This window comes from Balearica regulorum, chromosome 5 (genome assembly GCF_011004875.1).
Source record: "Balearica regulorum gibbericeps isolate bBalReg1 chromosome 5, bBalReg1.pri, whole genome shotgun sequence".
Classification (NCBI taxonomy): domain Eukaryota; kingdom Metazoa; phylum Chordata; class Aves; order Gruiformes; family Gruidae; genus Balearica; species Balearica regulorum.
Genome location: NC_046188.1, coordinates 43,721,474 through 43,749,280, shown reverse-complemented (window position 1 = coordinate 43,749,280; position 27,807 = coordinate 43,721,474). Strand labels below are relative to the sequence as shown.

At 44.0% G+C, this 27,807-nt stretch overlaps 1 protein-coding gene across 4 annotated transcripts in view; it reads left to right on the top strand.

Moving 5' to 3' along the window:
• The window catches only part of AMBRA1 (autophagy and beclin 1 regulator 1), a 141,196-nt gene that overhangs the window by 14,696 nt on the left and 98,693 nt on the right, over positions 1 to 27,807 (top strand). For 3 of the 4 annotated variants that reach the window (XR_012835716.1, XM_075754564.1, XM_075754565.1), the window contains exons 7-8: positions 64 to 1,523; positions 18,644 to 18,730. Coding sequence is in view for 3 of the 4 variants with exons in the window: in XM_075754564.1 (XP_075610679.1) it covers positions 64 to 1,523; positions 18,644 to 18,730 (1,547 nt within the window). In the remaining variant the exon portion in view is untranslated. The remainder of the gene's footprint in view (positions 1 to 63; positions 1,524 to 18,643; positions 18,731 to 27,807) is intronic. The other variant, XM_075754566.1, reaches the window with a different exon arrangement.

The window sequence follows — 27,807 nt, the reverse complement described above, 5'->3', positions numbered from 1 at the left end:
TTTATTTGGAGGTATAGGATTTTTGCTGTGAGGTGACTGAACTTTGATTGCTTCCTTCTGCAGAGCGATGAGGAAGTGGAAATCTCCGTGGACAGCACAGAGATGCCGCATTATCGCCAGCGTGCTATCCTTCCATCTCAGCCTGTGAGGCGCACGCCCCTCCTCCACAACTTCCTGCATATGTTGTCCTCCCGCTCCTCTGGCATACAGGTGGGAGAGCAAAACAGTGTTCAAGACTCTGCTACCCCATCCCCTCCACCGCCTCCACCACCACCACCTCCGCCTCCAGCCAGTGAGAACACAAGGGCATCTGTCTATAACAGGCTCCGGGAGCGAGTCAGCTATCCCACAGCAGAGTGCTGCCAGCACCTGGGGATGTTGTGCCTTTGCAGCCGATGCTCTAGTGCAAGACTTCCTTCTTCTCTCTTCCCACACCAGGAAAACGCACCCTCCACGTCTTCTGGGGCCACTGGCACTTCCTTCTCCTCTGTGCAGACAGAGCCTTATCAACCCCCAGAGCAGGCATCCGTAGCGCAGGAGGAGCAGGGGATACTTAACAGGCCCTCTGCTTTCAGCACAGTTCAGAGCAGCACTGCTGGCAACACCCTGCGCAACCTTAGCCTGGGCCCCACGCGGCGGTCCCTCAGTGGGACCTTGGCAGGCCACCAGTCCCGGTACCAACAGTCTGCGAGAGAGATGGCTTCGGGCTTAGGCGGGTCTGACTGGTCCAGGACAGTGCTGAACATGAGCTCTCGGCCAGAGCTGGAAGCTATGCCTCCCCCTAGGACCAGTGCCTCCTCCGTGAGCTTGCTGTCAGTGCTGAGACAGCAGGAGGGAGGTTCCCAGGCATCGGTCTATACCTCTGCAACAGAAGGGAGAGGCTTTCTGGCCCCAGGGGCTGAGGCGGACAGTGGTAGTGGCGCTGGCCCGAGCAATCCGGCCAGCATCCGTAATGAGCTCCAGTGTGATTTGAGGCGATTCTTCCTGGAATATGACCGGCTTCAGGAGTTAGATCAGGGGATTGGTGGGGAGCCCAGCCAGTCGCAACAGGCTCAAGAAATGCTCAACAACAACATTGAGCCTGATCGGCCGGGTCCCTCCCATCAGCAGACTCCACACAGCAGTGAAAACAATTCCAATTTGTCCCGGGGTCACCTGAACCGCTGTCGCGCTTGTCATAACCTGCTGACCTTTAACAATGACACGCTGCGCTGGGAAAGAAGCACGCCTAGCTACACACCAGGGCAGGTCCAAAGCACGTTTGAGGGTGTGCCTCCAAATACCAGCCAGGTGCAGCCTGCAGAGAGAACCGAGGGCAGAGCTCCTGCCTCTAGCAGGCTGCAGCTGGGCAGCTCTTCCACCCCGCAGGAGGAGAGGACCGTGGGAGTGGTCTTTAACCAGGAGACGGGGCACTGGGAAAGAGTTTACAGCCAGTCGGCTTCAAGCAGACCTGGGAATGTATCACAGGAGGCCTTAAACCAGGAAATGCCTGAGGAAAGCTCAGAGGAGGATTCACTCAGGAGGTAAGATACATGCTTGGCCTTCCTCCTCTATTTTTTCTTAAACCTTTCCCATCTAGTCTGAGTTTTTCAGTATTTTCAGAGTTAAAAACCTTTTCTCATGTGGTCATGTGCTATTTACGTAGATGAAAATTGAGATGTTGCCTTGATGTCTTATATAGCTGCCATTGTCATGCTGCACATAGGTTCTGAGGATGGCTGTAAGGACAAATGCCAGACCTCTCAATGGGAAAGGAGAATGGTAGTACAGACAGGCAAAAGTGTGAGCTCTGGCAGCACATCTCTGGGGTTATCTGTGCTCCTGGTGTTTCTCAGACACTGCAGAAGGGTGGGAACACAGGATGTGCTGTGCTGTCCTTTGTGCCCTGTCCCACGCGTGTGCTGCATATGGAAAATCTGCCCAAGGTAGGCATGGAAAATTGGGCACAAATAGTGAGAATTGCTTTCTTGAGTGCTGTGACTGGTTGAGGTTGTAGTTGTGAAGTTGGAAGGGTTAACAATTATTTCCTTGGTGTTGCCATTTGTTTTTGCAAAAAAAGTCAAAGCTCCATGTCAGTGGTTTGGACGTACGCTTTATTTGCGAGTGTTCGGTCAGGCCCATGCAGTTTGCTTGCCTTGGTAAAGAGGTAAGTTTTGAAAGTGGCTCCCATTGACCTGAATCTAGGGTGAGCTGGCTGGGGACATGCTGATCGCTGAAAAATTTAGGCTCTACTGTATTCTCTTTTAAAAAGGTGATTCTTTTTTGGGGAGGATTTTTTTTTTTTTTTAATACTTCAGATGTGTTACAGGAAAGAGAACGAGACAAATCAAACTTGCCCCAGGAAGGACCTGTGCTTCATGTGAAAGTGTCTCCACTGGCTTCTGTATATGATTGAGCTACATTGGTACTTTGGATAAGGTTTCCCTACTGGGTATCAGTTTGACATCCTCTCTGTCAAGTGGTTTGTGTGCAATCCAGTCCTGCTGTTTCTCAGAAATAGATGCTTTGTGCTGTAGGAAAGCAAAGTTTCTAGGTTGGATGCAGATGTAACTGAGGAGGCTTTGTACACAGGAGTGCCTGAGGAAAGGGAATTCTTTCCTTCTTCCTGCAGATAAGCTGATTATACTCACGCTGGAACAGTGGCTGCCTTTCTTGTTGCTGTAGTTGCATAGCAAATAAGTGGTGGTGGTCATGAAATTATTAATCTGCTTCTAAATCCTTGCCCCAGTTTTTTTTTATAGCCTGCCATAATGACAGTCTCAAGCTGATTACATGGTAACTACTTCTTTCTTGGGCCTGGACTTACCTGCCATTAATTTAAATCAGATATCCTCTAGTCCCCTAGAGGGACTATGTGCTGCATAAGGGCAGAGAGGTGAGAAGGAGCTGACAAATTTAGCTTTAAAATGGCACTTAAGTAAGTCTTGCATTATTTTTCTTTTGAAATAACCTGTAAAGGCTCAGTGTGTCCACTGTGTTGCTTGTTTTCTGGGCCAAGTCACTGTAGTGTCAGAAATAATGGGGGAAAATAACCTTTTTATTGATTAGGAGGTCAGCACATATTTGGACAGTGAACTTGAAGTGTGGTGGGATCTGTAGATGCGATCTTTTCTGTGGGAGTTGTATAATTTAAAAATGCCGTGAGGCATGTAACTCAGTCCACCCCACTGTGCAGGAGCTGGATGGGTTGCTGCCTAACAGCTGGAGTCCTGTGACTAAATCTCTGGGTCACTTGGCCTGTGGCCCATGGTGGCTGCTGCTGCCTGCTCAGTGGCTGTAGCATCTGTGCAGGGTTACTGGCTTACCTGGTTGCCTGCGCAAACAGGTGCTTTTTGCTGAGATGTTAATTTGGAGTGTTTAATTCAAAGTGTGGCTTAATGCCAGAGGAATTCCTATAAGATGAAACCATTAGTGAAACCCTTTTGGCAGAGGTTGCCGAGAAGTTCATAGGGACTCTTGTTTTCCCAGTCTCCTGCTTCTGTTTTCAGGCCTTTCTCAAGAACAGGCATGGCAGGGGCTTCTGCTGCCCGTCTAAGAAGTTAAGGTAACTGTAGAGTGGTGAGATAAGGAACCTGAGAGCAGTGAGTAGTCTGGTATTAAATGCTCATGGCAGTTTCCTTGAAGTAAAACTGCATTTCCTTTTCTGTTAAACACGTTGGGTGGACTCGTGGGGAGCTTAATGAAATCTTTACCCTTAAAAGGAGCCCTGCATGTGGGATAGCTATATCCTGCAGGTGCAATTTTTTTTTTCCCTTCTCAAACTAGCTGTTATATTTTTCCTTGTAGAGCAATAACAGGTCAGCAAGCACCCACTTACATGACTTTTGCATAGACTGAACATGCTCAGGCCCAGCCTTCTTGTCTTCCGAACCTAGGGTGTTCTCTCACAATTGGAAGTGCTGGAACCACCCCTGCACAGCAGAGGCCAAAATGTCTATTAACCTTTGCAGCTGCGGAAGTGTGCAAAGATGGTGACTATGGTTCATGGGATGTAAGCTGTGTAATGCTGAAAGTGCTGGGGAAATACAGGAGGGAAGGTAATCCTTCAAGCCTGAGAGTGCAAGCGATAACTGCATACGCACTTTCAATCCATGTAATTTTGTGCCTGTGGACCTCAGGTTAGTTCTTAGTGTTGGGGGACATGCACGCATTTGCTTGTAACCTGTTTTGTATTCTGTTCTTCTTTGTTTCTCCATTAGATGTCCTCATTGGGCAATTGAGCTCTGTATTCAAAGACCAGCTGAAAAACTTAAGATAAAAATTGCATCTGGAAATCATGTGTGTATGTTCTCATTCCCTGACCGTGGGTAGGATCCATTCCTTGACCTGGCTTGCCTGGCTGAGAAGTAGCTTGCTGGGAAGATATTGCCATAGAGAGTCAATTAAGTTAATAGGTAGTTTAATGAAGGTTCTTCCTCTTTGAATTCTGTTGATGCAGCTATGCCAGCTGGATAGGGAGAGAATTCTGCTCTTTCTGATGGTGCTGGGCTAATTATCTTGGGCTAATCATGAAGGGATTAATAGGTATGTAATGAAGCTGTTCCTGACTAGTAGCTCTGGCATCTCTATTAGGAGGAACATGTCACCAAGAGCCTCAGCCGTACAGCAGTCCTGTCACATTCAGGTTGAGCTATGTGCTTCTTGAAGCTGTAGCAGTGAGGCATGAAATTAGGGAAGGTTTATGGTCTACCTTAACCAGAAGTTGGCAAGACTGAGCTTCAGCTTTTCTGAGGTTCTCCAGGCTGATCACATTAATTCAAATGGTAGGGGGGTTTTCCCCTGTGGATCTCTTTGCCTCACTTCTAACATCAAAGTGAAAAGAGCCTCAGAAGTCCCTAAAGTTGTCATGTGAAATGTGCTGCATAAAACTGGTGATGGAAACTATTGGCAAGATGTGGATGAAGGAAAGCTAATTAAGCAACAGATGACAACTAGTTTAATTTTTCTATAACTTCCTGTTTATTAAAAAATGGATTGAGGAAGCATTGTGTTAATACTGTAATCTTAGTAAGGAAAGAGATCCTGTAAGTACTTTAAGCCATTGTTGTTATGTGAGCCGATTCAGGCTGATAATGAAAAGTTGAACAGGGAATGAAAGAGGATTCTTCTAGTCAGCTGCTTGCTTGAGAGGAGCTAGTGCCACCTTTTTAAGATCATATTTAAAATCCTAGCAGTGGTCTCCACTGAAATATGTTTCAGCTGATCAATTAATGACAGGTACAGAACTGATCCAGATGTTCAAATGCCACCTCTCTGGCTATTTCAATATGACACAAGTGGTATCTACAGAACTAGTGTGTTATTTCACAAAAAAGAAAATCCTCTGGTTTTAAATGTAATGGTGTTTCTTGGTTCTGGCATGGCACCCCAGGCCACAGTCTTTCTAGAATAGATGCAAGGAGCAAGTAGTGCCATGTGTGTCCCTGTTGACATATTCCAAACCTTATTCTATGAAACAATCCCTAGAAAAGGGGAAGAAATACACAAAGAGAAACTTGTCCTCTAAGCATTCAAGATTTAGCTGTGTGTAATATACTAAGGTGGCAATTCTGATCTTGTTTACCTGTCTAGTCAAAATAGAGACTTGAATGAATTACTGCAAATGAAAGATGAGCCCTGTCCTTTTGCCGGGCAGGTTTCATGAAACCTATGTTTCATGAGGAAACGTGTATTATCCTTATTCTTCCATTAAGAAGCTTTGTCTGGCAATTATGTTAAACTCCTCTAACCACTCCATTGCACTCATTCCAGAGGTCAAGTTCTGTAGGCTGTGGTATGAGTAACTTCTGTGCTTGTGTCTTTTGAATGCATAATGTTTTTGCCTTGCGTCACCTATTTAGTTTGGCAGACAAGATAGACTATTGTAGTCATCTGAAAATCTGAGATGTCCCGGGTGATGGTTTTGCCATGCACTCGAGTAGGAAGGAGCATATGTGAGGTGGGGGAGTTTGTATTGTCTGGGGACGCTTGTGTAAACTCCTTTATTTTGTTTGTGAGTGTATAAGAGTGCAGAGTCCACAGTGCTGTGCAAATAATTGGCCTGTAGAAGTTGCACAGCTGACCAAAGGCATTGCTTTTTGGTGTGTTCTAGTCTCTTGGATGCAGTGTGCACAAGTGACACTTGCAGACAGACCAGCTTCCCTGAACCTTGTGACAGGGTCCAGGGTGAAATTTTTGTCTTTCACTTCCTCCTACCTGCATTCTTGCTACCCAGTCATCTTTCCTGAGCTAAGATTACATGGTATTTAGCAATCTAGGATTTCTGTCTAGGTGAGATGAGAAAGCTATAGGATCATGAATGTGATCCAGTCATTGGTGCTATACATTGCGAATGAGTTTGGCTGCATTCCCTTTCCCTTAGCAAAGGTATAAATGCTTTATCTGTGGTTTCCCCTGTTAGCCAAATGCAGACGTCTGTGCCTTGCTCTTGTCAGGCGTGTAAAGGCCTGAAGTAACACCAGGTGCAACAAGGTGGAAGCGGTGGTACCATTCTCACCTGCCTGGGCAGTAAAGTGACTCCAGCTCATATCATGTCTTGATGGCCTTTCTGGCAGCACATAGCGCCCTATACATACAACAGGTATGAAAAGAAACACCTAGCCTGTTCCCTTTTGAATTTCTGAGGATTTATTTAATTTCCATATTGCTTTGCTACCACAAGGGGGTAATGTTGCTTCTGCTCTTTGCTTTCCCGTCTCCTTGCGAAACCAGAAAGTTTCTGAGTTCTTGTATAAAGAAAACAAGGTAGCTTGAGGACTCCCCCAGACCTAAATGGCAGCTTATCTCCTTGGTTACCGTACATTTGCAAGTTCTTCAGTGTTTGGGGAAAGGCATGAATGGGGATCCTGAGGGGAAATGGCTCTGATACAGAATGCAAGTAAGGGAGCAGCTTATCCTCTTTTGTCTTTTGTAAGGGTTTGAAAGGGACACATGTGGATCTCAGGTGAAGCAGGTATTTTGTCTTTCTGACATGCAAATGCCCATGAGTTAAAGCTGTGAAAGACCAACTTTGCAGAAATTGTCTCACTTCTTGCTCATTGCCTACCAAGCTTGAAGCAGACCTTTATTTGTAGTCTGCCTTGTCAGAGGGTTTGTTTGCATTTAAATGGTTGCTTATCCGTCCTTTGGATGCTGCCATAATACGGGATTTATTTTCTGGAGGAATGTTTGGCAGATGTTGACTGGAGTCTGGGCAGTCACCTTTTCCATGGCACTGTGTTTATTTTCTTGTTCAAGTATGCTATGAGCTATTATCTAAATTTTTGGGCTTTTCCATAAGAAGGTCATCAATATGTTTGGTTGTTTTGTTTTGGGTTTTTTTCCTGATGCTAATAGGCATGGCTTACTCATGGCCATGAGGGGATGACTCTTCCGGTTGTAAATTGCAGATATGATGTTGACTTGTGGTTAAGCTGGGACCAATCTGTGGTTAAAGTAGATTGACAGGATCAGAACGCTCCCATTCCTGCCCAGCAATGGTGAGTGCTGTATGTAAAATGGAAGAGAGTATCATCGCTTTTGTAGCTTGTTCTTGAGTTTCTGCTGGAGCCTGAGCTTCTGATGTGCTGCTCTGGTTTTGATCTAAATGACCAGGCTGTTCAGACTTCTGCATATGTTGACTTACGGTAGCTTTCTCACTGTGTAAAGCACTGAGTGAAAAGGTGCATGTCACTCATATCCTAGCCTTAAAACCAAAACAACCAGAACATTTCCTTGCCCCCTGCTGTGGGTACAGAGTTGCATACAGAGACAGTTCTGTGTCTGAAATTTACTGTCAAAATAGGAGAAGACGGTAGTGCTGCTCCCTTTACTTTTTTGGGGGGAGGAAACTAAAGCAGGAGGGAATTGCCTTACCTACAACTACAGAATGCATCTTGTGGTGGAGACAGAACACATACCTAGTGTATTCCATCTTGTTTTGTTCCTTGTTTCACAAACCCCACATTGTTACTATTTTTTTCCTAATTGCTCACAGCAGTTGTGGCTTGCTTATTCAAGTCTTTAGTATCTATTGTGGCAGCAACGTGTTCACTGAAAAAGGGGGACTTGAGGAGGAGGGCGCACCTCTGAGCTGTGGAGAAGAGAGGCAGCAGTATGATGCTGGCTGCTCAGACTGCACATCAGTGGGATCATGGCCTGTGCCAAGTCTACATGGACCTACCCAATATTATTTCTCCCCATCCCTGACGTTCAGGCCCATTATTTATGGAAACCTTGCTAGCCTGGTGTCCTGGCATTTGCAGTTTGAGCTCAGCATTTTGTTTAAACTTATAGTGTGTAGACCTTACCCGTGCTGTGGAAAGAAGGATTTTCTGGCAGCCTTGTAGTTTCCATGTGTAAGGTGATAGTTTTGGAAAAGTTTATGCTGTCGTGTTTTCAGGTTTGGTAAGAAATAATTCCAAAGATGTTTGTTGCAAGTCTTGAAAACAATGGTGCTAGAGGTAAGTAATATCTCAGTAGATAGTGAGGAACAGTGGGGTAAATAGAAGTTATGAGGGGATTTGCAAGCAGAGACAAGAGGTTCAGGTTTGTGGTTGGGAAGAGGGGCTTGAGGGGAGAAGGCCAAAACTGTGAGGTGGGGGAATGATTTCTGGAAATGTTAGCCTGGACACACAGACCTAATTTGTCAGTGCCAAACATAAAGTGATAATCCGAAGGTGAGATGAACATTTAGACGTGATAATTAGCTGTGGTGATGGGTGAGATGTGCAGGTTGTGGACAGACTTGGCAAGTTTTCTTTGTCTGACCTTTTCTAAAAATGGAAAATACAAGTAAGTTTTATCACGAGGATGTAACCACAGCCTGAACTGCAGGAGAGGCTGCCGTGATATCTAAATGGCCAGTTGATGTCTATGTGAGCTCTGAGGTTATTCCTGCCACCCTTCCAGCTTTGTGATTTTTTTTTCATCTCCATTGGGCAGGAAAGACTTTGTTTTACTGACATGGCAGAAGTTTGAGCTCTTGAATCCACTGGTAGTTGTTATGGAGAAGAGCAAGTGAAAGAGGTGCTTGTTTTCTTGCACAAAGGTTCCTCCCCCTGCCTTTGCTGGTTTCCTGAGTTAAGATTAATGTAAGGTTGTTGGAGCCCTTTTACTTCATTACTCAGAGTTGGTGGGGGAAAAAATCATGCCTTGTGCTTTCCCTCTTGCAGTGACTAATAGAGGTCACTCCTTGCTGCTGAGTTTCCCTGAGTACTTTAGAAAGCTGAGCATGGCGCAGCCTTCACCAAACTTGCAGAAAGGCTTAAGCCTCCTTCTTTTTCTTGGCCTGAATTTAAATATACAGCAATGACTGTAGCACACAAAAAGAGATTCTTTTCCCCATGTTACTCTTGCAGCAGCTTGGCTTGCAAATTAAGCAGGTATAGAAATAACTCTGCTTTCTCAAATACCTTCATGGTGTTTCCTCAGTCAAACCGCTCCCCTTCTTTTCGTTTTTTTTTTTTTTTTTTGGTAGTCCAGGCCTAGCAATGAGGAGTTCACCTATAAAAGAAATAGGTAAACTTTGTTTCTCTGCAGTCTCCAGGAAACGGAGACCTGTTTCCCTACAGGTATCTGGGGGATTGTTCTGGGACTTTGCTCTGTGTTTGCTCCAGCATGGCAGCAAGGGAACTTGTTGAAATTGGATTCCAGTGATGTCTCTTAATGAGGTTGGAAGAGGTACAAATGAGGTTGGAAGAGGTACATTCTTCCAAACTGGCTTGCTTTTTTGTTTCTGCTGAGGAGTAATGAGATCTAGAGTTGCGTGTGTTGTTTTGGGATGGGTTTGTTGTGAGGGGGTTTTTTTTGTGGGTTTTTTGTTTTGTTTGTTTTTTCTTTGAGGAAGGCCTATAGGACATGACCATACAACAAAGATATTAGGTAAAGACAGATTACTTAGAAATTGAAAGACAGCTGACTTCAAACAGATAGCTATTTGAGGATACTATAAAACATACCAGTTCTTAGCTTTCCTACAGACAGGGAAGAAGTGTGAATAGCTTCCCTCTCTTGAAAGCTGCCCTTTGTTAGGTTGTCTGTCTCCTGTGCTGTCTGCACAGTGGCTTCCCTGCAGCCTTCTGATCCAGCTGCTGCAGGGTGGGCAACATGTCCAGACAAGCTCGCTTGACCTGGAACAGTTGCTCTTGTTCCCATTTTTTACTTATGTCCACTGAGCTCATGTACTTGTAATATTCTGTCTAGGGGATGATGTTCAACTTATGATTAATGGTGGTCTTTGACATGCTTAAACTATCTAGCTGTGATTCAACAACTTTTGGGCAGGCCCTCAGACCTTCTATTTCAGGCCTGCTTGCTCAACTAAGATCTCTGTGTAGCTTTCTTGAGGGTGGGGAGGAGCTGGAGGTGTTGGCAGTATAGTGGTGCCCCTTACGCTAACACAAGCCCTAATTGTTAGATGTGCCGTCCCTTACATATATTGCCTGCATGCACTCATTCTTCACGCTCTTTATAAATGTACACAGCACAGTGTGTCTGGGGACAAAGTGCCCTCATCCAGTTATTCGCTGCTTATTAATCTGGGCTGGAGAACTTGCTGTAGAGCAGCATGCAGCTACTTTCTGGTCCTGGAGAAAGAGGGACCTGTGATCTGAGTCAGTAATACAACTGTAACCAAAATAGTGATGACTCTAGATTTCTCCAGTTGAGCTGTTCTGGTCTGTTGAATAGCTAACATGCATTTTAAACATTTTCCACATACATATTTAACTGATTGCGCCAAATGGCTGTTTGTGTGATGATGTAACTGACCCCCTCCCTTGCTCTTCTTGAGAAAGCACCTGCTGGAACTGAAGGCTGTGAATAAACAGGGTTCATTATCTGCCAGGAAACTGACTCATTTTTCTACTTGAAATGCATTAGTATCAAATCCTTCCCCTGTCTTCATGAAGTGGGAGGGCTGGGGTAAGTGGCTGAACTGCCCTGCTGGTCATCTGTTGACCTGAATCTCTTCATTACTCCAGCCTGAACAAGAGCATTTTAAAGGAAGTGATTGATGTGTGGTGGGACCTCTGTTTTCATAGCCTTAGAAGCCTATGGAGATAATGGTATGGCTTCTGCCCCCTCAGGAAAGACACCTCCTCTTCAATTCCCTATGGAGAAGCAGGAGCCCTATGTAATTATCCCAGAAGCTGACGCAGATCTGTGTGCGTGGGTAAGCAGAGATTTCTGCTGTCCACACAATCTGTGGTGTTGGGAACTCCCAGAACGAGGAGAATTTGAAGCAGACATTATGCTTAGGAAGGTAGGTAGAAGAGCCCTCAGAAGAGTAAAGCTGTCTGTAGGCTGAGGGAGTTCACTGTGTTGGCTATGTTCTGGCCATGCTTTCAAGCCTGTTATCATAACTATGATGACGAGGAACTGTTTCCCTCTCGCTGAATTTCTGATATAATTGCATGTTGTTAAGGGTCTAGGTGGAGGAATGCAATGTCTATCTTCAGCTTAGCTGAGATGCCTGCCCCATTTGGAGCACTGCTATAAAACTGCCAGTGTAGAGCAAAATAGCACATGCAGTAGCTTGAGCTGATTTAAATTTCTTCTCCCCTCCCCACCCCTCAAGTTTTGCCCCTGCAAAATGAAAGTGTAAGATCTTTCATAATTCTTTTCATGTTGGAGTTATTGCCAAACTCATCAATGCTGTCATCACTGCTCTTGACCCTTTTAATGTCTATCACGGATGTGTGTTTCCTCTTGCCTGTTGAAAGAACACATTAATCGTTCCCCGGGTGCCGTATGACAAGGACCTCTGCATAATGCTAGCTCATCTTTTGTTCTGATGCATGGCCTTTGTCAGCAGGTGAAGTAATAGATTAACAGTGCAACCTTGGCTCCACTTAAAAGATCTGTCATCTTCCTCAGAGCCACTGACTTTCCCTATGATGATGTCCAAAGGCGCTGTGTAGCTCTTGTGGCATCAGGTGGTAAATGGAAGTTGAAGTTCCTAGTCCAAGAGCAGAGATGCAGTAATAGTACAATTCATCATGTGGTATCACTTTCTAGTTAAACTGATTTAGGTAAATGTTAAAGGGTAAACTGTGTTCTTGAAACTCTGCTCCCTGCCTTGTGATCAGGAGAACTCAAATCCCGATACTTGTTTCAGCTGTTTGAACTCTTACCTACAGTTCTTTGTTTCATGTAATCGTGCCCCTTTTCCTTGGACTCCTTCCCATCCTGGCTGAAGACCTGACGTGCTGTCTGTATTCTGACTGAGAAATCCTTACAGCTTGTTTTCTGCAGGATTCTTACCCAGAATCAGTGAAGGGGGAAAAAAAACTTTTTAGTGATAACTTCTGTCCTATATCAGACCTACTTCTCTGACAACTCCACACCTTCCAGCTGGGAAGGATGTCTTCTCTGTCCCTGGTTGCCCTTCAGATTTAGCACAAGTTCTTTCTCACAGGCAGGTGAAAGTGTTCTACAAAGGCCATGTTTGGAACATATTGCATCTTTGCTGTCACTGCTTTCCCTAAAGAAAGGAAATTTTCTTGCAAAGAGTGTTCATTATGTGGAATAATTTTATTTTAAAAAAAAAAAAGTGATGAAAAGAATGCCTAACAGGCCTTGGATACTCATAAGAAAGGCAGCTGCCAACTCTTGTTCCTCACGGAGGATGAGTTGTATGGGAAAGATGTGAACGAGGGGATGGAGGAGCTAACTTGGAGAACTGCAGAAGTGAGTGTTGAGGTTTTCATCAGTAGTGAAATTCTCAGGGTAATTATCACTTGTAGACGGTTACAACTGTAAAGTTTGACCATCTTGTTTGACTGTTTCTTCTCTTCTAATCATCTGCTTCTGACCTGTCTTAATTCACATCTTGATGCCAGGCTAAACACGTCTAACCATAATCATGTGAAAGCTGAAGCAGTCTAGAAATGTTAGCTTAGAGGTATCAGAGTAGATTATGTTAAGGACTTAATTTTAGAAATCATCTTTTCAAGCAATCTCTAGAACTGCATACAGATTGCTTTTTTATTTTAAGCTTGAACATGAAACTGGTGGTAGCAATAGTGTTTTTCTGTTTGACAAGAACTACAAAACTTTTATGGAAAATGAAGCTATGGAACAAAATGCTCAATGGTTTCTCCTTACGTGATTTCAGTTTGGTCTTTGAAAGTAGGCAACACAGTACAGAGAAGTCTGAAGTATTTTTTCCCTATTCTTCTGAGAAAAGGGAAGAGGGAAGAAAAAACCCCAGGCAGTACATTGGATTGGTTAAGATTTTTGTTTAGAATATTTTTCTGATGTTTTATTGAGGTTATAATTGATCTCCCAGAATTAATTTGGCTTGTTAACAGTTAATAATCGAGCTTAGGATTAGAGAGGGGGTAGCAGTGCTGTGCTGTTGGGCAGCTGGAGAGCATTCAGCTGTCTTCATGCTTTCAGCTTTCTTCTTATCTTTAGGTTAAACATTGCCTTGCTGTAAGAGGAAGATGACTGAAGGAAATCTAGTTTTAAACTTACTGTTCTTTACATTCCTATGAGGAACCACAGGAGCGTGTTCATAGGGAGGAGAGCGCAGGAGAACTGGCTGCTGGCTGTAATTTGGAGGGCTGAAAAAGGGATGCAATATGTAGTGCAGTAATTTCACCTCCAAATGGGCAGTAGGGAATATGAAAGCCTTTCCAGGGAAGATACCAAACCAGAGGAGAAAACTAATAGAACCTGCTGGAGTTGTCGATAAACTTCTGCTTCAAAGGATAACTATGAATTGCTCTGTCTTAAGCTCTCTTCAGAGCTGAAGGCTGGCACTATGGGAGGGGTAGGTGTGCTTGCTCTCATTAGGGTGCTTCATTTTACTGGTTTGCTCTGGTTGTTGGTGTGCAGCAGTAGCTTAGGAGGATGGCAGCTGACTGAACGCCCTTTTGATTTTAAGGAAACTAAGTCTCCATGCTGTTTGTTAGCGCCTCCCTTTTGGATGGGGAAGAAAGCCCTTCCCTTGGTGTCGCTTGGAGTAGTGCTACTCAGTAATGTGCGTGCTGTGACAACAAATCTAAGATGCAGTGTAGAAATTGCATATCATTAGAAACTGTTACTGAGAAGTTAAATTTGCTGCATTTAAGTATCTTCTCAAAGCCTGCTGAGATGAATCACTCTGTCCCAAGAGGCTTTGGTGGTGATCCTCACCCCCGTGGGGAGAGTGTGGGTATAGTCCAAAGGATGATGTACTGTGAGGAGATTACTTCATGACTTTTTTCCCCCTCAAGCTGCAGCTTCTGGCATTCAGCTGCTTTGTTCCTGAGAAATTTCCCTTTTCTGCTTGTAGTGTCCTGTGTGTGTGCACTCTCTTGCTCTCTCCTTTGTCCAAAGGTGTCCTGTAACTTGGACCTTCCTTGCTTCCTTTCCCCCCTCGCTAGCATTTGCTGTTGTTTGCACACCCGAGGTAACAGTGAGTGTAGAGCGGCAGTTCTGTAGCTGCTGATATCCGACAGAAAAGGAGTCTGCTGAGATCTCAGTGCTGCGGAACAGAGGCGATTTGTATGTTCTTGTAGCAGTTTTAATAAAAAAAAATAAACCAACAAAAAACTACAATCCCCTTCCTCCTGTTTTAGCAAGCTGGGCCAGAAGCATGTCTCAGGGTGAGCAGAGTTAATCTTCATCATTGCAGCATTGACTGACAACCTGGAGGATGATAATGTGTGATTTTAATTTTTTTTTCCTTGTGAGCGGGGGAGGAGAGTGGAAATTGCAGTTTCTCTGCTAATTGTACTTTAGATGTCATTTGTGACAATTTCATATTGTCTAGACAGAGATAGTGGAGCAATTGCTTCCACAGAGCCTAGTGTTAGCCTGTTATATATCTGGGTGGCAAAAATGGGGTAGGTGGGAGAGGAAGATGGTGCTGTAAGCTCCAGAAAGGATTCAGGAGTCAAGTGTGATCTACTGAAATGTTTCAAAAGGAGATGTGAGCAATATGCATTTCTGTTCTCTCTTTGCATGTTTCTCTGTTGGAAACTTAGATGTTTAGTGGCTAGCAGTTCCCTGTAAGAGAGCTGCTTCTATTCATCCATGGATTATGTTTATCCTCCTTAGCAGAATTGCTCCCAAACTCAGCATTTACCGTGGTAGGATATTGGGCCACCTTACATTTTGGGCTTACTGAAAACAAATAGTCTGTCTCTCTTCTGGGGCTTTGGGTGGCAAAAGCTATGAATGTGGCACCTGACTTGATAGAGTGCAGCATGATTTTAAAAATATTTATCTGTGCCTTCCTGGGGGATAGTAGGTTACACTACCAATGTCACACGTGGGACACTTTATTGATTATTATAGCAGTGTATCTATTATTGAACCCATTTGTCAGTACCAAATGCATTTGGATCTGTAATTTGGGCCTCAAGGGCTCAGTCTAGAATGAGTTAGTTAAATAATAGATTTTATTTGTGTTTAGTGCTCTTGTTTCAATACAGATATTGTTGTTCTCTGGAGCACTAAGCACAGAGATGGTCCATCTGGATCTCATGCAATTGCATGTTGCCTTGTTTTGGTTTTTTGCCTACTATATATATTTATATCCACCTGTTCGTAGCTTTTAGCAGTTACTGTTAGCTGAATTACCTTTGTCCACCTGGTCTGAATGTGGCCCTAGTATGTGGCTTGTGTGCCTCAGTGTGAGATAATGCAGGAGCTGAGTTTGGTCTTGGAAGACTGCTGGAAAGGCCGTCTTGGCTGAGACCGTTCAACTCAGACAGTGCAGCCTCAGAGAGGGTCCTGGGGAGTGTGTTTAATGGAGTGCGTTTATAATCCTGCTCCCCACAACCCGCTACCTACTGGTCTTCCTAGGGAGCCCTTCTGGTGAAGGAGGTGCTCCTAAAGCAGCAGCAGCTCCTGTTGCTTCATGGACTGGAGTTGCAGGCTGTTTGGGTAAAATCACAGGGCTGTGAGGCCAGTAAGAAGTCTTTTTACCCAGATACCTGGCCATCATGTGGCTCATGCAACTGTTGGTTTGTGTTTTACTGAAGTAACACATACCAGTTCTCATCTGAGGTGCCAGGTACCTGGTAGAACAAGGCTCTTCAAGTATTTATTTCAAGGATCAGATAGGGTGTAGAGGTGAGAAGTGTAGATTCCCTGAAGTGCTGTTCCCAAGCCAAGCAGAGGGACTCCTGACAGACCCATGCTGAGTTACTACGGTGTGTGTCCTGCTCCTGCTACCACACCCTTCTGGTCCCTCTGGTTGGTATATGTTTTGATTTCCTTCAGTGCAGCTGCTGGCTGGTTTCTGAAGGTGATCCCTCTAAGTCAATGCTTGTCTCAGGCAATTGCCAGCCTTTCAAAAGGTGAGAAGAGAAATATGGCTGGAGAATACTTGGAGGCTCCTTTCTACCAGAGCCTGCTGGGCCATGCAGCATGCACTGCTCATCTTCCCTTGTAGCTCTGATTTTGGTGTGTCATTTAATGGATAGACCCTGAAAGGCTGGGAAAGAGGGTGGCGTGTGTAGTATATAGGCATCAAGACTTTTGACAGGGTTGATTAGTTTGATGATTATTTTTGTGTGCACGTTACCAGAACAACATAGACATTGCAGGGAAATGGCATCAAACAAATCACTTGCACTGTGTGTAGGTTGCTCACATCTGTAAGGAGGTGGCTGCTGTTTCTTGGATTGTGGCCCTGCCAGGATCTGTGTGCTCTGGGAGCTCTTTCTCCCCGATTGAAGTCCAATGATTAGGCAGGATGGTCCAGAAGGCTGGCAGCCTTGGCATATCCAGGCTGCTTGCAGACTGCTGGTTTTGGAGTGCTCTGCATAAGCAGCTCTGAGAGCAGATTTCTAAAAAACATGTTGGCATTGCTGTGGCAGTAACCCAGTCTCTGAACTGAGCCAGTGGTTTAGAAAGAGGCCAGCTGACTGCATAGGTAGAATATCCCTTCTGCTAATTTTAATCTGTCTGCCTTTCCCTCCAGAAGTAATAAAATCAGCTTATATTTGATGTAAGTGATAGGTATACCTCATAGGTATAGGACTTCAGGTATATCTCATAAAGCTGTTGCACCATTTGTTCTGGATTAGCTGCTTTTAGGTATATTGACTTACGTATTTGGAGCAGGAGAGAGGATTTGGTGAGGCAGGATTGAAGTATGATAACTTTCTGGGGAGCCAAGGGATTCCTAATATCTAGCAGTGTTGAAGGTTAGAGCTTTTGACTCAATAACCTGGGGAATTAATTAAAGTTTAAGAGATTTAATAACTGTTCTTGAATAAGACAAATGGTTGCCAAGCAACTTTGTGCCAGAGAGGACAGGATTTCTTGCCTTCTGTAGAGTCCCAGGGCTTTGCAGCAAGTACCGAGTCTCTCAACCTGACGCGTGCCTTTCCAAGTAACTGGCATGATCTCTTGCTCTTTTCTGTATTCTAGGTTTATAATGTAACATTGAAGTGCTTTGGTTTGTGGGGGTTTTGTTTTTGGTTTTTTTTTATTATTATTTTATTTTATTGCTGGAAGGCAGTGAAAAGTTGTCTTGAGATCCTGATGGGGGGCTGCTGCTGGAAAACCCATTCTCATTTGCATTTCTACTGTCTTTATCTGGCTAGAAATAGGAAGTTGGGTGTGGATTTTATCTGGTCCTTTTCCTGCTTCCTGTGTTGAAGCTTGCTGTCCTGCATTGCAAATGCTAACTGCAAATTAGGAGTGTGGGGCTACGATCGATAGGTTCAAATCTCTCTCACCAGTTGTGTGTGGGGGTGAATAGAATAGATATGGTGTTGGACTTCTTTGACTTTATAACCACAGCGTTTTCATTATGTTACAAACTCTGGAAAACAAAATTTAGCAGGAGTTCTGAGGCAAAAAGACTTGAAAGGGAACTCAGCAGCCTTATAAACTTTGGCAGTTGATTTTTGCACTCTCCACACCCGCCCCAAATCATCTCTCTTGTGCTAATCTAATGGCTGCAACAGGCTTGAATGAGTCAGTCTTGAAACAATGCCATCCTGTGCTTTATGACAAGAGGTGCATGTAGAAGCCAGAGTGGAGGACATGTTCCTGCTATATACTTTTGATTCTGCTGCCTTCGTGACTCAGACTCACTTCTCACATATTCAAGCTGTCTGGCTGCATTTGCATACATTTACTTCTTGAGTGAATATGTGGTATCTCTCCCTGTGGCTGATTAAGATACAGAGGAGATGAACTTGGTTTTTTTTTTTTTTTAGCTGAACACCTCTCTTTCTGAGCCTTGAGCCTAAGATTGAATATCTTGCTGTGAATAAACACCAGTGGTTCCCTTAAAGTCCACATGCCAAAGTGTGTTCTTTGTCCTGTGCTCCTTGCCCATTCCCTGTGTAGCCACCTTTGAGTAGATAAGAATTTGACAGATGGCCAACGCAGTGTTAGTGTTTATGGACCTGACAAATTGTCATGGCTTGTCTCCAAAGGAGAAGTACACCTGTATCTTTCTCTTGGAAAGTGGGTTTGGGACGACTCTCCTTTCTTACTCAAGGTGTTCTTTCTCCTGTGCAGTAAGAATATTACACTTTGAACACCTATGTGGTGAAAACACTTATGCCATCAGTGAATGGTTCAGTATGTTGCAGAATCCTCTGCACTGATGATAGAAATGGTCTTAAGAGATTTTGGAAAGCAGAGCATAAATAGGAGGGATGTTCCTCAATGGTCTTTGACTTCGTCATTTGTTTTTCCTTTCTAGGAGGTTGCTGGAGTCTTCCCTCATTTCGTTATCTCGTTACGATGGAGCAGGGTCCCGGGAACATCCAATCTACCCAGATCCAGCCAGGTAAGAGCTAAATGCAATCTAAAGGCATTTAAGTTTCATAGGCAAAAGTATAACTTTGGTATAACTCACTGAATCCTTTGGGAATGGTTCTAATATTGGGCCCATCACCTCCTCAATGACTTGCCATGGGGGCAGGGTGCAAACCAAATGAGAAGATGCTGTTAAGTCTGGAAGAGAATGAGGAAAAGAGGAAGAAATTGCTGTTGAAGTAAGCACATAAGCATTCCTGAAATCATTTGGGATGGAGAACACTAGGTGACAAGTAGGTCCAACAGTAAATGGGATTATATCAATAAATTTGAAATCTCTTTTGAAGAAAAATGAAGGAAAAACAAATAGTCTATTCAGGAGTAAAGGAGAATGTAGTAAAGGCAGTTAGGAGCTGGTGTGAGCAGACAGTGTGCTTGGAAGAATGGAATGCCTCCATAAATGTATCCATATGAGAGAGAGCATAACCAGGATGTTATATATATACACATAACTAAGAACAAAATACTGACAATTATTTCTGAAGAGTCATGAATCATTGACATTAGACATAGAAACACCTGTAGTGCTGCTTAATCTCCCGAAGAGGTGGGAGTGTTTCAGAGGACTAGAAAAAGCAAACATGGCAGAGTTATCAAAAATGGAAGGGAGTGATCTTTGCAGTTTCTCTTGGTGTATTAAGAAAGCAACAGATGGGATAATGTGACCCATAGACTCTGTCAGAAGAAATGATAGAATCGTGAACAGCAAGCAGCTTTGAAAGCTTTCGAAGAATAAATCGTGACAAATAAGCTTTCTTTAGATGGGTTTAACAAAACTATGAATGAGGAAAACTCAGTAAGTGTAAAATATATCTGATTTAGCCTCTTAGGGAACCTCTGGCATAGCTGTGTGAATTGAAGGCTACTAGGATTTATCATAAAAGAGAGTACAGGAATACCAGTGTATGAAAATTAAATATCTAAGTTGCTGAAGGAGGCTGGTTTGTTTTAAATCTCATCCTTTTTTACATCATTAACAACAAAATCTGCATTTTTATACAGATGATGCTCTAAGTACAGGTTCTGAAGTAAAAGGCTATGTCGCAAACTGGCCACACAGTATAATTAGCTGGTAAATTACTCCTTGCTAACTATGTCTGTAGATAAAGCCTTGTTGAGATGAAATCTTGTATTAGGCTTTTTTTTCCATTTACTGCGAAGAAAGCTACTTAGTAAAGATAATTCAAAGGCTCAGGAATGATGTAAATAAAACTGTAGTGAGGTGAAAGTAAGGTGGAGTATGCTACCTATATGCAAGGTCATTGGGAATCCAACCTAGGTAATTGCAGAAGGTCTTGGCAACTGCATGTCAGAATGATGCTGATGAATGTAAAAGCTTTCCAAATGGCAATTGATTAAATGACAGGTAAAGGGATTGATTTACCTGGAAACATGAAAATGATATTTTACAAATGTTAATTGAAAGGTATTACTGCATTCAGGTCAATTTATGAATGCCAAGAGCTGCTAAATGGCTAAGGAAGTGCACCATTCCTTATTTCTGGAATGCGTAACCCAAAGCAGGCAGATTTACTGAGCAGAAATTGTAAGAAGTGATTCTGGCTCTCTGGGAGCTGCCCTTCAAAAAAGAAAAGGAAGGGGGCCTGCCTAGGTGTCTGAATTCCTTTTTTTTCCTTCTGTCGGATCTCTGCTATGATGAAGCTCAATAAAATGTATGGAAGCGGATCAATGCCTGAGCCATTTCCTAGCATAAGGAGCACTGTCAAAAATATTTTTCTACTTGAAGCCATTTTTGAACTGATATGATGGTGTAGACAAGGAGGGGGTGTGGCTCTCTATGTCAGTGACCAGCTGAAGTACATGGACTCCATCTGGGGATGGATGAGGAGCTGAGCAAGAGCTTATGGGTCAGGATTAAAGGGAGGGCAGGGACTGAGGACATTGTAGTGCTACAGGCCACCCAACCAGGGAGACTGAGCGGATGAGGCAGCCTCATGTCCACAAGCCTTCATCCTCTTAGGGGACTTTAGTCACCTTGATATCTGTTGGAGGGACAACACAGCAGGGCACAAGCAATCCATGAAGTTCCTGGAATACATTGATGATAACTTTCTCCTCCAAGTGATAGAGGAGCCAATGAGGAGCCATGCTGGACCTTGTTCTCACCAACAACGAGGGTTTGGTAGGGGATGTGAAGCTCAAGGGCAGCCTTGGCTGCAGTGATCATGAACTGGTGGAGTTCAAGATCCTCAGGGCAGCCTGGAGGGGCGTCCAGCAAGCTCACTACCCTGGACTTCAGGAGAGCAGGCTTTCGCCTTTTCAGAAATCTGCTTGGTAGAGTACCATGGGACAAAGCCCTGGAGGGAAGAGGGGCCCGAGACAGCTGGCTGGTATTCAAGGGTCACCACCTCCTCCAAGCTCAGGAGCGATGCATCCCAACAAAGAAAAAGTCAGGCAAAAATGCCTGGAGGCCTACGTGAATGAACAAGGAGCTCCTGGGCAAACTCAGACACAAAAAGGAAGCCTGCAGAGGCTGGAAGCAAGGGCAGGTAGCCTGGGAGGAATACAGAGAAATTGTCCAACCAGCCAGGGATCAGATTAGGAAAGCCAAAGCCCTGATAGAAATTAATCTGTCCAGGGATGTCAAGGGCAACAAGAAAAGCTTCTATAGGTACATCAGTGATAAAAAGAGGAAAAATGTGGGCCCCTGCTGGAATGAAATGGGAGACCTGGTTACCAAGGATATGAAGAAGGCTGAGATAATCAACAGCTTTTTTGCCTCAGTCTTCACCAGTAAGTGCTATATCCACACTGCCCAGGTCACAGAAGGCAGGGACTGGGAGAATGAAGAACTGCCCACTGTAGGAGAAGATCAGGTTTGAAACCATCTAAGGAACCCAAAGGTGCACAAGTCCATGGGACCTGCTGAGATGCATCCACGGGTCCTGACGGAACTGGCGGATTAAGTGGCCAGGCCACTCGCCATCATATTTGAGAAGTCCTAGCAGTCCGGCAAAGTTCCCACTGACTGGAAAAGGGGAAACATAACCCCCATTTTTAAAAAGGGGAAAAAAGGAAGACCTGGGACTACAGACCAGTCAGTGTCACTTCTGTGCCCAGCAAGACCATGGAGCAGATCCTCCTGGAAACTATGTTCAGGCACATGGAAAATAAGGAGGTGATTGGTGACAGGCAGCATGGCTTCACTAAGGGCAAATTGTGCCTGACAGATTTGGTGGCCTTTTATGATGGGGTTACAGCACTGGTGGATAAGGGAAGAGTGATTGATGTCATCTACCTGGACTTGTGCAAAGCACTTGACACTGTCCTGCACGACATCCTTGTGTCTAAATTGGAGAGGCATAGATTTGATGGATGGACCACTCCGTGGATAAGGAATTGGCTGGATGGTCGCACTCAAAGAGTTGTGGTCAACAGCTCCATGTCCAAGCGGAGAACAGTGACGAGTGGTGTTCCTCGGGGATGGGTATTGGGACCAGCGCTGTTTAACATCTTTGTCGGCAACATGGACAGCGGGATTGAGTGCACCCTCAGCAAGTTTGCCGATGACACCAAGCTGTGTGGTGTGGTTGACACACTGGAGGGAAGGGATGTCGTTTAGAGGGACCTTGACAGGCTTGAGATGCGGGCCCTTGTGAACCTCATGAAGTTGAACAAGGCCAAGTGTGAGGTCCTGCACATGGGTCGGGGCAATCCCAAGCACAACTACAGGCTGGACAGAGAAAGGATTCAGAGTAGCCCTGAAGGAGAAGGATTTGGGGATGTTGATTAGTGAAAAGCTCCACATGACCTGGCAATTTGTGCTTGCAGCCCAGAAAGCCAACCATATCCTGGGCTGCAAGTCAAAAGAAGTGTGACCAGCAGGTTGAGGGAGGTGATTTTGCTCCTCTACTCCACTGTGGTGAGACCCCACCCGGAGTACTGCATCCAGTTCTGTGGCCCCCAACATGAGAAGGACATGGAGCTGTTGGAGACAGTCTAGAGGAGAGCCACAAAGCTGATCAGAGGGCTGGAGCACCTCTCCTGTGAGGACAGGCTGAGAGAATTGGAGTTGTTCAGCCTGGAGAAGAGAAGGCTCCGGGGAGACCTTCTAGCAGCCTTCCAGTACCTGAAGGGGGCCTACAGGAAAGATCGTGAGGGACAGTGTATCAGTGAGGGCAGTGATAGGACAAAGGGTAATGGCTTTAAACTAAAAGAGGGTAGATTTAGATTAGGTGTTAGGACGGAATTCTTTACTGTGAGGGAGGTGAGGCACTGGAACAGGTTGCCCAGAGAGGTTGTGGATGCCCCCTCCCTGGGAGTGTTCGAGGCCAGGTTGGATGGGGCTTTGGGCAGCCTGGTCTAGTGGAGGGTGTCCCTGCTTGTGGCGGGGGGGGGGGGGGGGGGGGGTGGAACTAGATGATCTTTGAGGTCCCTTCCAACCCAAACCATTCTCTGATGCTCTTCATGTGACGGTTCAAGTGTTTTTTAGGTTGTGGTAGAAGCTATAATAGCTTGAGTTTATAAGGAGCTTTGGAAGAAAAGTCCAGTGTTGAAACTTCTTCTAAGAGGGTTAATTTGTTCCAGTAAGTGTCATTGTCCTTTTCAGAGAATGAGATTCATATATGCATAATCAGCACGAGCTGGAAGTTTGAGTGGAGTAAGATTAGAGTATTCCTTCATAAACCTTACCGTAGTGCTAGGCTAGCAGTATCTTTTAACTGTCCCTTTGACATGTTAGAAATTGGGAATATGATTAAAAGGAGTGTTACTGCATTTTGAGGTTTTTTTTGTAGCATAAGTTTGTAATGGAAAGCTATGACTTTCAGATGTTCTTAAATAACAAAGTGGAAAATTGAAACAAAGATGAAATAAGCATACATCCTGTCTCTGAGTGTATGTGTGTTTAAATATATATTAAAAACATATATACACCTCCTTAAGACCAAGCTGTCTCCAGTGGAGTCTTTTTTAACTACATCATCTGAAGAATTGATTTTGAGAGCGCGTGTGTGTGTTAGTTTTGTTTCTGCATCTACTGTCTGTAATGATGCTATGTTTGAATAACCTAGGTCAGGAGTGAGGCGAGGAGAGCATTTTTTGAAATTCCCTCAGATTTAGAATGAATATTCTGATGTAGACTGCAGTTGTCTTTCTCAGTGGCCTTGCTGAACTTCTGTAAGGTCAGCTTGGCTGTTCTGTCATTCACCACAGTTTCTGTATGTACTGAGCTCAGAAAACAATCTGCAGAGGAATCGAATAAAGCTGTCATCAAAGAACACCTATGTTGTGGTTTTTTTAAATAGAAATACTTGAAAAGATGCTCCCAGACTGCATATATGAAGCGTCACAAGGGTGTTTGGTAGATACATCTCTAGAAAAACATCTAAGGTCCTAGAAGGTTACTGGGAAAGAGACCTTCAGGCCAAATGTTGCCTGTTGAAGGTTTAAGTGGAATAGAAACAACAAAGGTTGGTGTCTGCTACCAGTATTGCCTTCATCTCGAGGTTTGGCAGTATGTATGCTACTGTAGATATCACCAAGGAAATAAAGGACACCAATCAGGTAACCCCTTTAAAACATGTCTGCTGGTTGAGAGACATTTAGAGGTGTGGGCTGTAATAATGTCAGTGAACATCCTGACCATCAGCACCAACACAGGGTTTTGATGAGTGGTGTCAGTACTTCTGGAATGTTAGGGAACTCGGGGGTCTGCCCAGCAGTATAGTGCTCTTGGATGCAGACATACCAATTCTTGTGGCTGTCTTGGGGAACTGGGTCTAGACATTCTCCGTTTGATGTTCTTGTGATTTTTTTTTTTTTAAAGTTTACTTCCTGAGAAGATACTAAAATGGGGGAGGGTAAAGAGAAAGCAGCCTTTGTATAAAAAAAAAAAAAACAAAACCCAAAAGAGGTCATGTTGTCAGTAAATATGGCCAGCTGGTTTGCATATCTGGCTGTAGCTGAGGATGCTGTGCTGTGTAGTAGCTCGCTCTTTAGTATTCATGATCCCATTCAGAGCAAGATACTTGAACTTCACTAATGCTAGCAAAACATTTCCGTCCCACAGTTCCACTTCTCACTGGCCAGCCAGCAGCACTGGGTGCCAAGAGAATGCACTGCCTTGATGATATGGTTGTTGGATGAGATGGAAGCTATTCAGTTCTGGTTTTTGCACTGCAGCATTTCTCCCACTCAGTGCCTTGTTCTGTGGTGGTCACGTGTGGCAGCATAGCCTCTCCTCCTCTGAACCATCTGCTTCAGTAAATAGGGTCCAGTCACCTCGGAGACTAGGTTAATTTAGCTCCTGTGGTGTTGTCAAATACAGCCAACTGTCCTGTGGACGCAAACTTGGTTTAAGAATTACTGGATAACCTCTATCTGTGTTTTGCCCCTGCTTTATTAGAAGCACAGGTGAGAAATAAACAGACTAGGCAGTCTGCTGTGACTGGTGTGTGTTTAGCCAGTTGGTACGCTAACTTTGGTCAGGGGCTGATTTAGTTGTGTTCAATAGCTGAATGAACCGAAGAGATATGTTTAATGTTAACTGGTGTTTCTTATGCTGCTTTGCAGCCTTCTCCTCCCTCCAGGACAGCTAAATCTCTTATGCTGGCTTTCAGCTCTGGTTCTGATTTCTGTCATAACTGTATTCCAAAGAGAGATATAACCTGACAAATACAATTAATTTTTTCCCCCTTCATGCACTCATCTGCAAAGATTAATTCTTTAACCTATTGCTTTCAATATGTTTCTCCCCTGCCCTTTTGTATTTTATCCCTTGCACCTTTCTCTTGGTATATCAGACCTAAGCTTTTTGTCTTCTCTTTGGAAATCTTTTTCACAGTCTATCCAGTCTACATACCACGTGCTGTCAGGAGGTGGAATCTGGCATCTCGTCACCCACTATGGCCAGTCTTTATTGCCTTCTCTTTCTTGTTCCTCTAACAAGCACCATTGTGTTTTTTCTTGTGATGTGCTGCATAATTTGAGAAGACTAGATGTCTACAAAACTCGTTCTTCGTATCCTTCTGTAAAACTCTTGCTTGGTGTGATATTAACAAAGAAAAAAAATTCAGTGATTACACTGGTGGACTGCTGAGACCACTGTTTGTGTTGTCCAGTGTTGTCTTGTTTCCATGTTCCTTTCTTTCTCTATGTGCGCATACTATGCCGTAGACTTATTTTTAGGCATACACAGAGGCTTTGGCTTATGGAAAAAGCCAAAGAGGAGAACAGCTCCTTGTTCATGAGTGCGTTGCTATAATGCCTTGCTTTTTTATACTTGGTCTATTAAGTCTTCAGGAGAGTAGAGAGAAGCGCTGTGTTTGTACAGTGAAGCCTTCTGTGTTATATAAGCATGAACAGATTTAACTCATCAAAGAGTTCATAAAAGATCCAGGAGGAATCCAAACCAGAGTGTGTGGTTCCCCTTACTCTTTTGCTGCTTATTGACTAAGTTTTTAGACCCCTGAGCCTATAGTGTGTCTGCTAAACTTGCCTCTTTACCAAGATGGCAGCCTAATAGGGTACAGGGAGCTTACCTTGGGGAAGATGCTCTCTTTGTGTCTACATGGCTTCTAATTCCTTCTTTCTTGTCACCTTCTCTTTTGCTTAGATGCCCTGAATGTGTAGCGCAGTGAGAGATTGAACATCCTTGATGGGTGTCTGCAGCCAAAACAACATTAATACGATCTATCCCTTCAAAAATTAGTACATTTTTTCCGTGCTGCTCTAGGGAGCAGTCTCTAGAAATACTATTAAATGCAGTTTTCCATTGAAATATGATGTTAGGGATAATAGCAGAGCACTTTATCAGACCTGGTCTGATTGTTTGCTGCTCATGCTGTTGTGGATGTGAAACTTGGCCATATATAAGCAAAGTCTTATTCCCGGTACATTCTCATAGAATCAGCAGAGCTCTGGAAGGAAGAAAAAATAAAAAGTCTTCTAACAATCATATTATGAGAGATGACTATGGAGTTGCATTTTTGTCGCTGGTTGTAGCATAACACAGTGAAACTGTGTGGTATTGGTCACTATAAAGTTAAACATATCCTTGAGAGTCTTAATGGCTGATGGTGAGGTCCACTGTAAAACTAATTTAGCTTGACGCTATTCTGAAGATGGTTAGTATTCCTATAAGGCAGACAGACCATCTCTTTGTGATTGCAAATGAATATATTTTCCTCTCTAGACTATCCCCTGGAATTCACTGTTCATTTGAGGTTTCTTGGTTTATTTTTTTCTTTGTTTAAAGCTGTTCACACTTTCATTTATAGATTAAAAATTAGGGCTGCTGTCTCCATTATCGGTCTCTTGCCCAGGGTGCCTTTGCAGGAAATGAGATTGTATTTTTATGACCCTGGGAAGTACCAGCCTGGTAACTTCAATAGAATAAAAAAAACCCCAAAATCAGACACATGTATGGATTTGGGGGGGTGTGGGGGTGTGTGGCCTAGAAGTTCAAGGAAGAGACATCTTAATATCTAATTACTTGGGGGGGGGGGGGGGGGGGGGAGGGTGTTGTCATCGCCTCTCCTCCCTCCAAATTAGAGTTCAAGTCTAATGGAAATAAGGCTAAAGAAATGATTATTCAAGCATCTAAGGAGTCTGGACTTTAATACTGAGTAAGTGTGTCACAGAAAGCTTGTGCTAGGAGCTGTGGATATATGCAGGGTGGGAAAAGAGTATGTTTTTACCTGCCTAGCGTCAAGGAAGAGAGTAATACTGGCACATGATAGCTGATGCAAACAAAGGCCAAGTTATGGATGAGAGAGAATTAAGAGTTAATTGCAGAGGAAGGTTTTCTTTTCAGGTGGGATGCAAGGCTTGTAACACTCCTCTTAACATACATCTACTGGATTTGATGAAATTGCCACTATATGAAATCCCTACCATTTGGCTTACAAAGTAGTTTAACAAAGCTGTTAAACCTTTTTTTCTCCTGCTTGATACTTTATGGTGCTCCACAAGTACCCTCAAAACAACAGCACCTTTCTTCAATCTGTATGTGAACACTGCTGCTGTTTGGCATTGCAAGCAGAGTTCACATTGGGAGTGGGCTTGATTCTTACCAGGGATATTTGC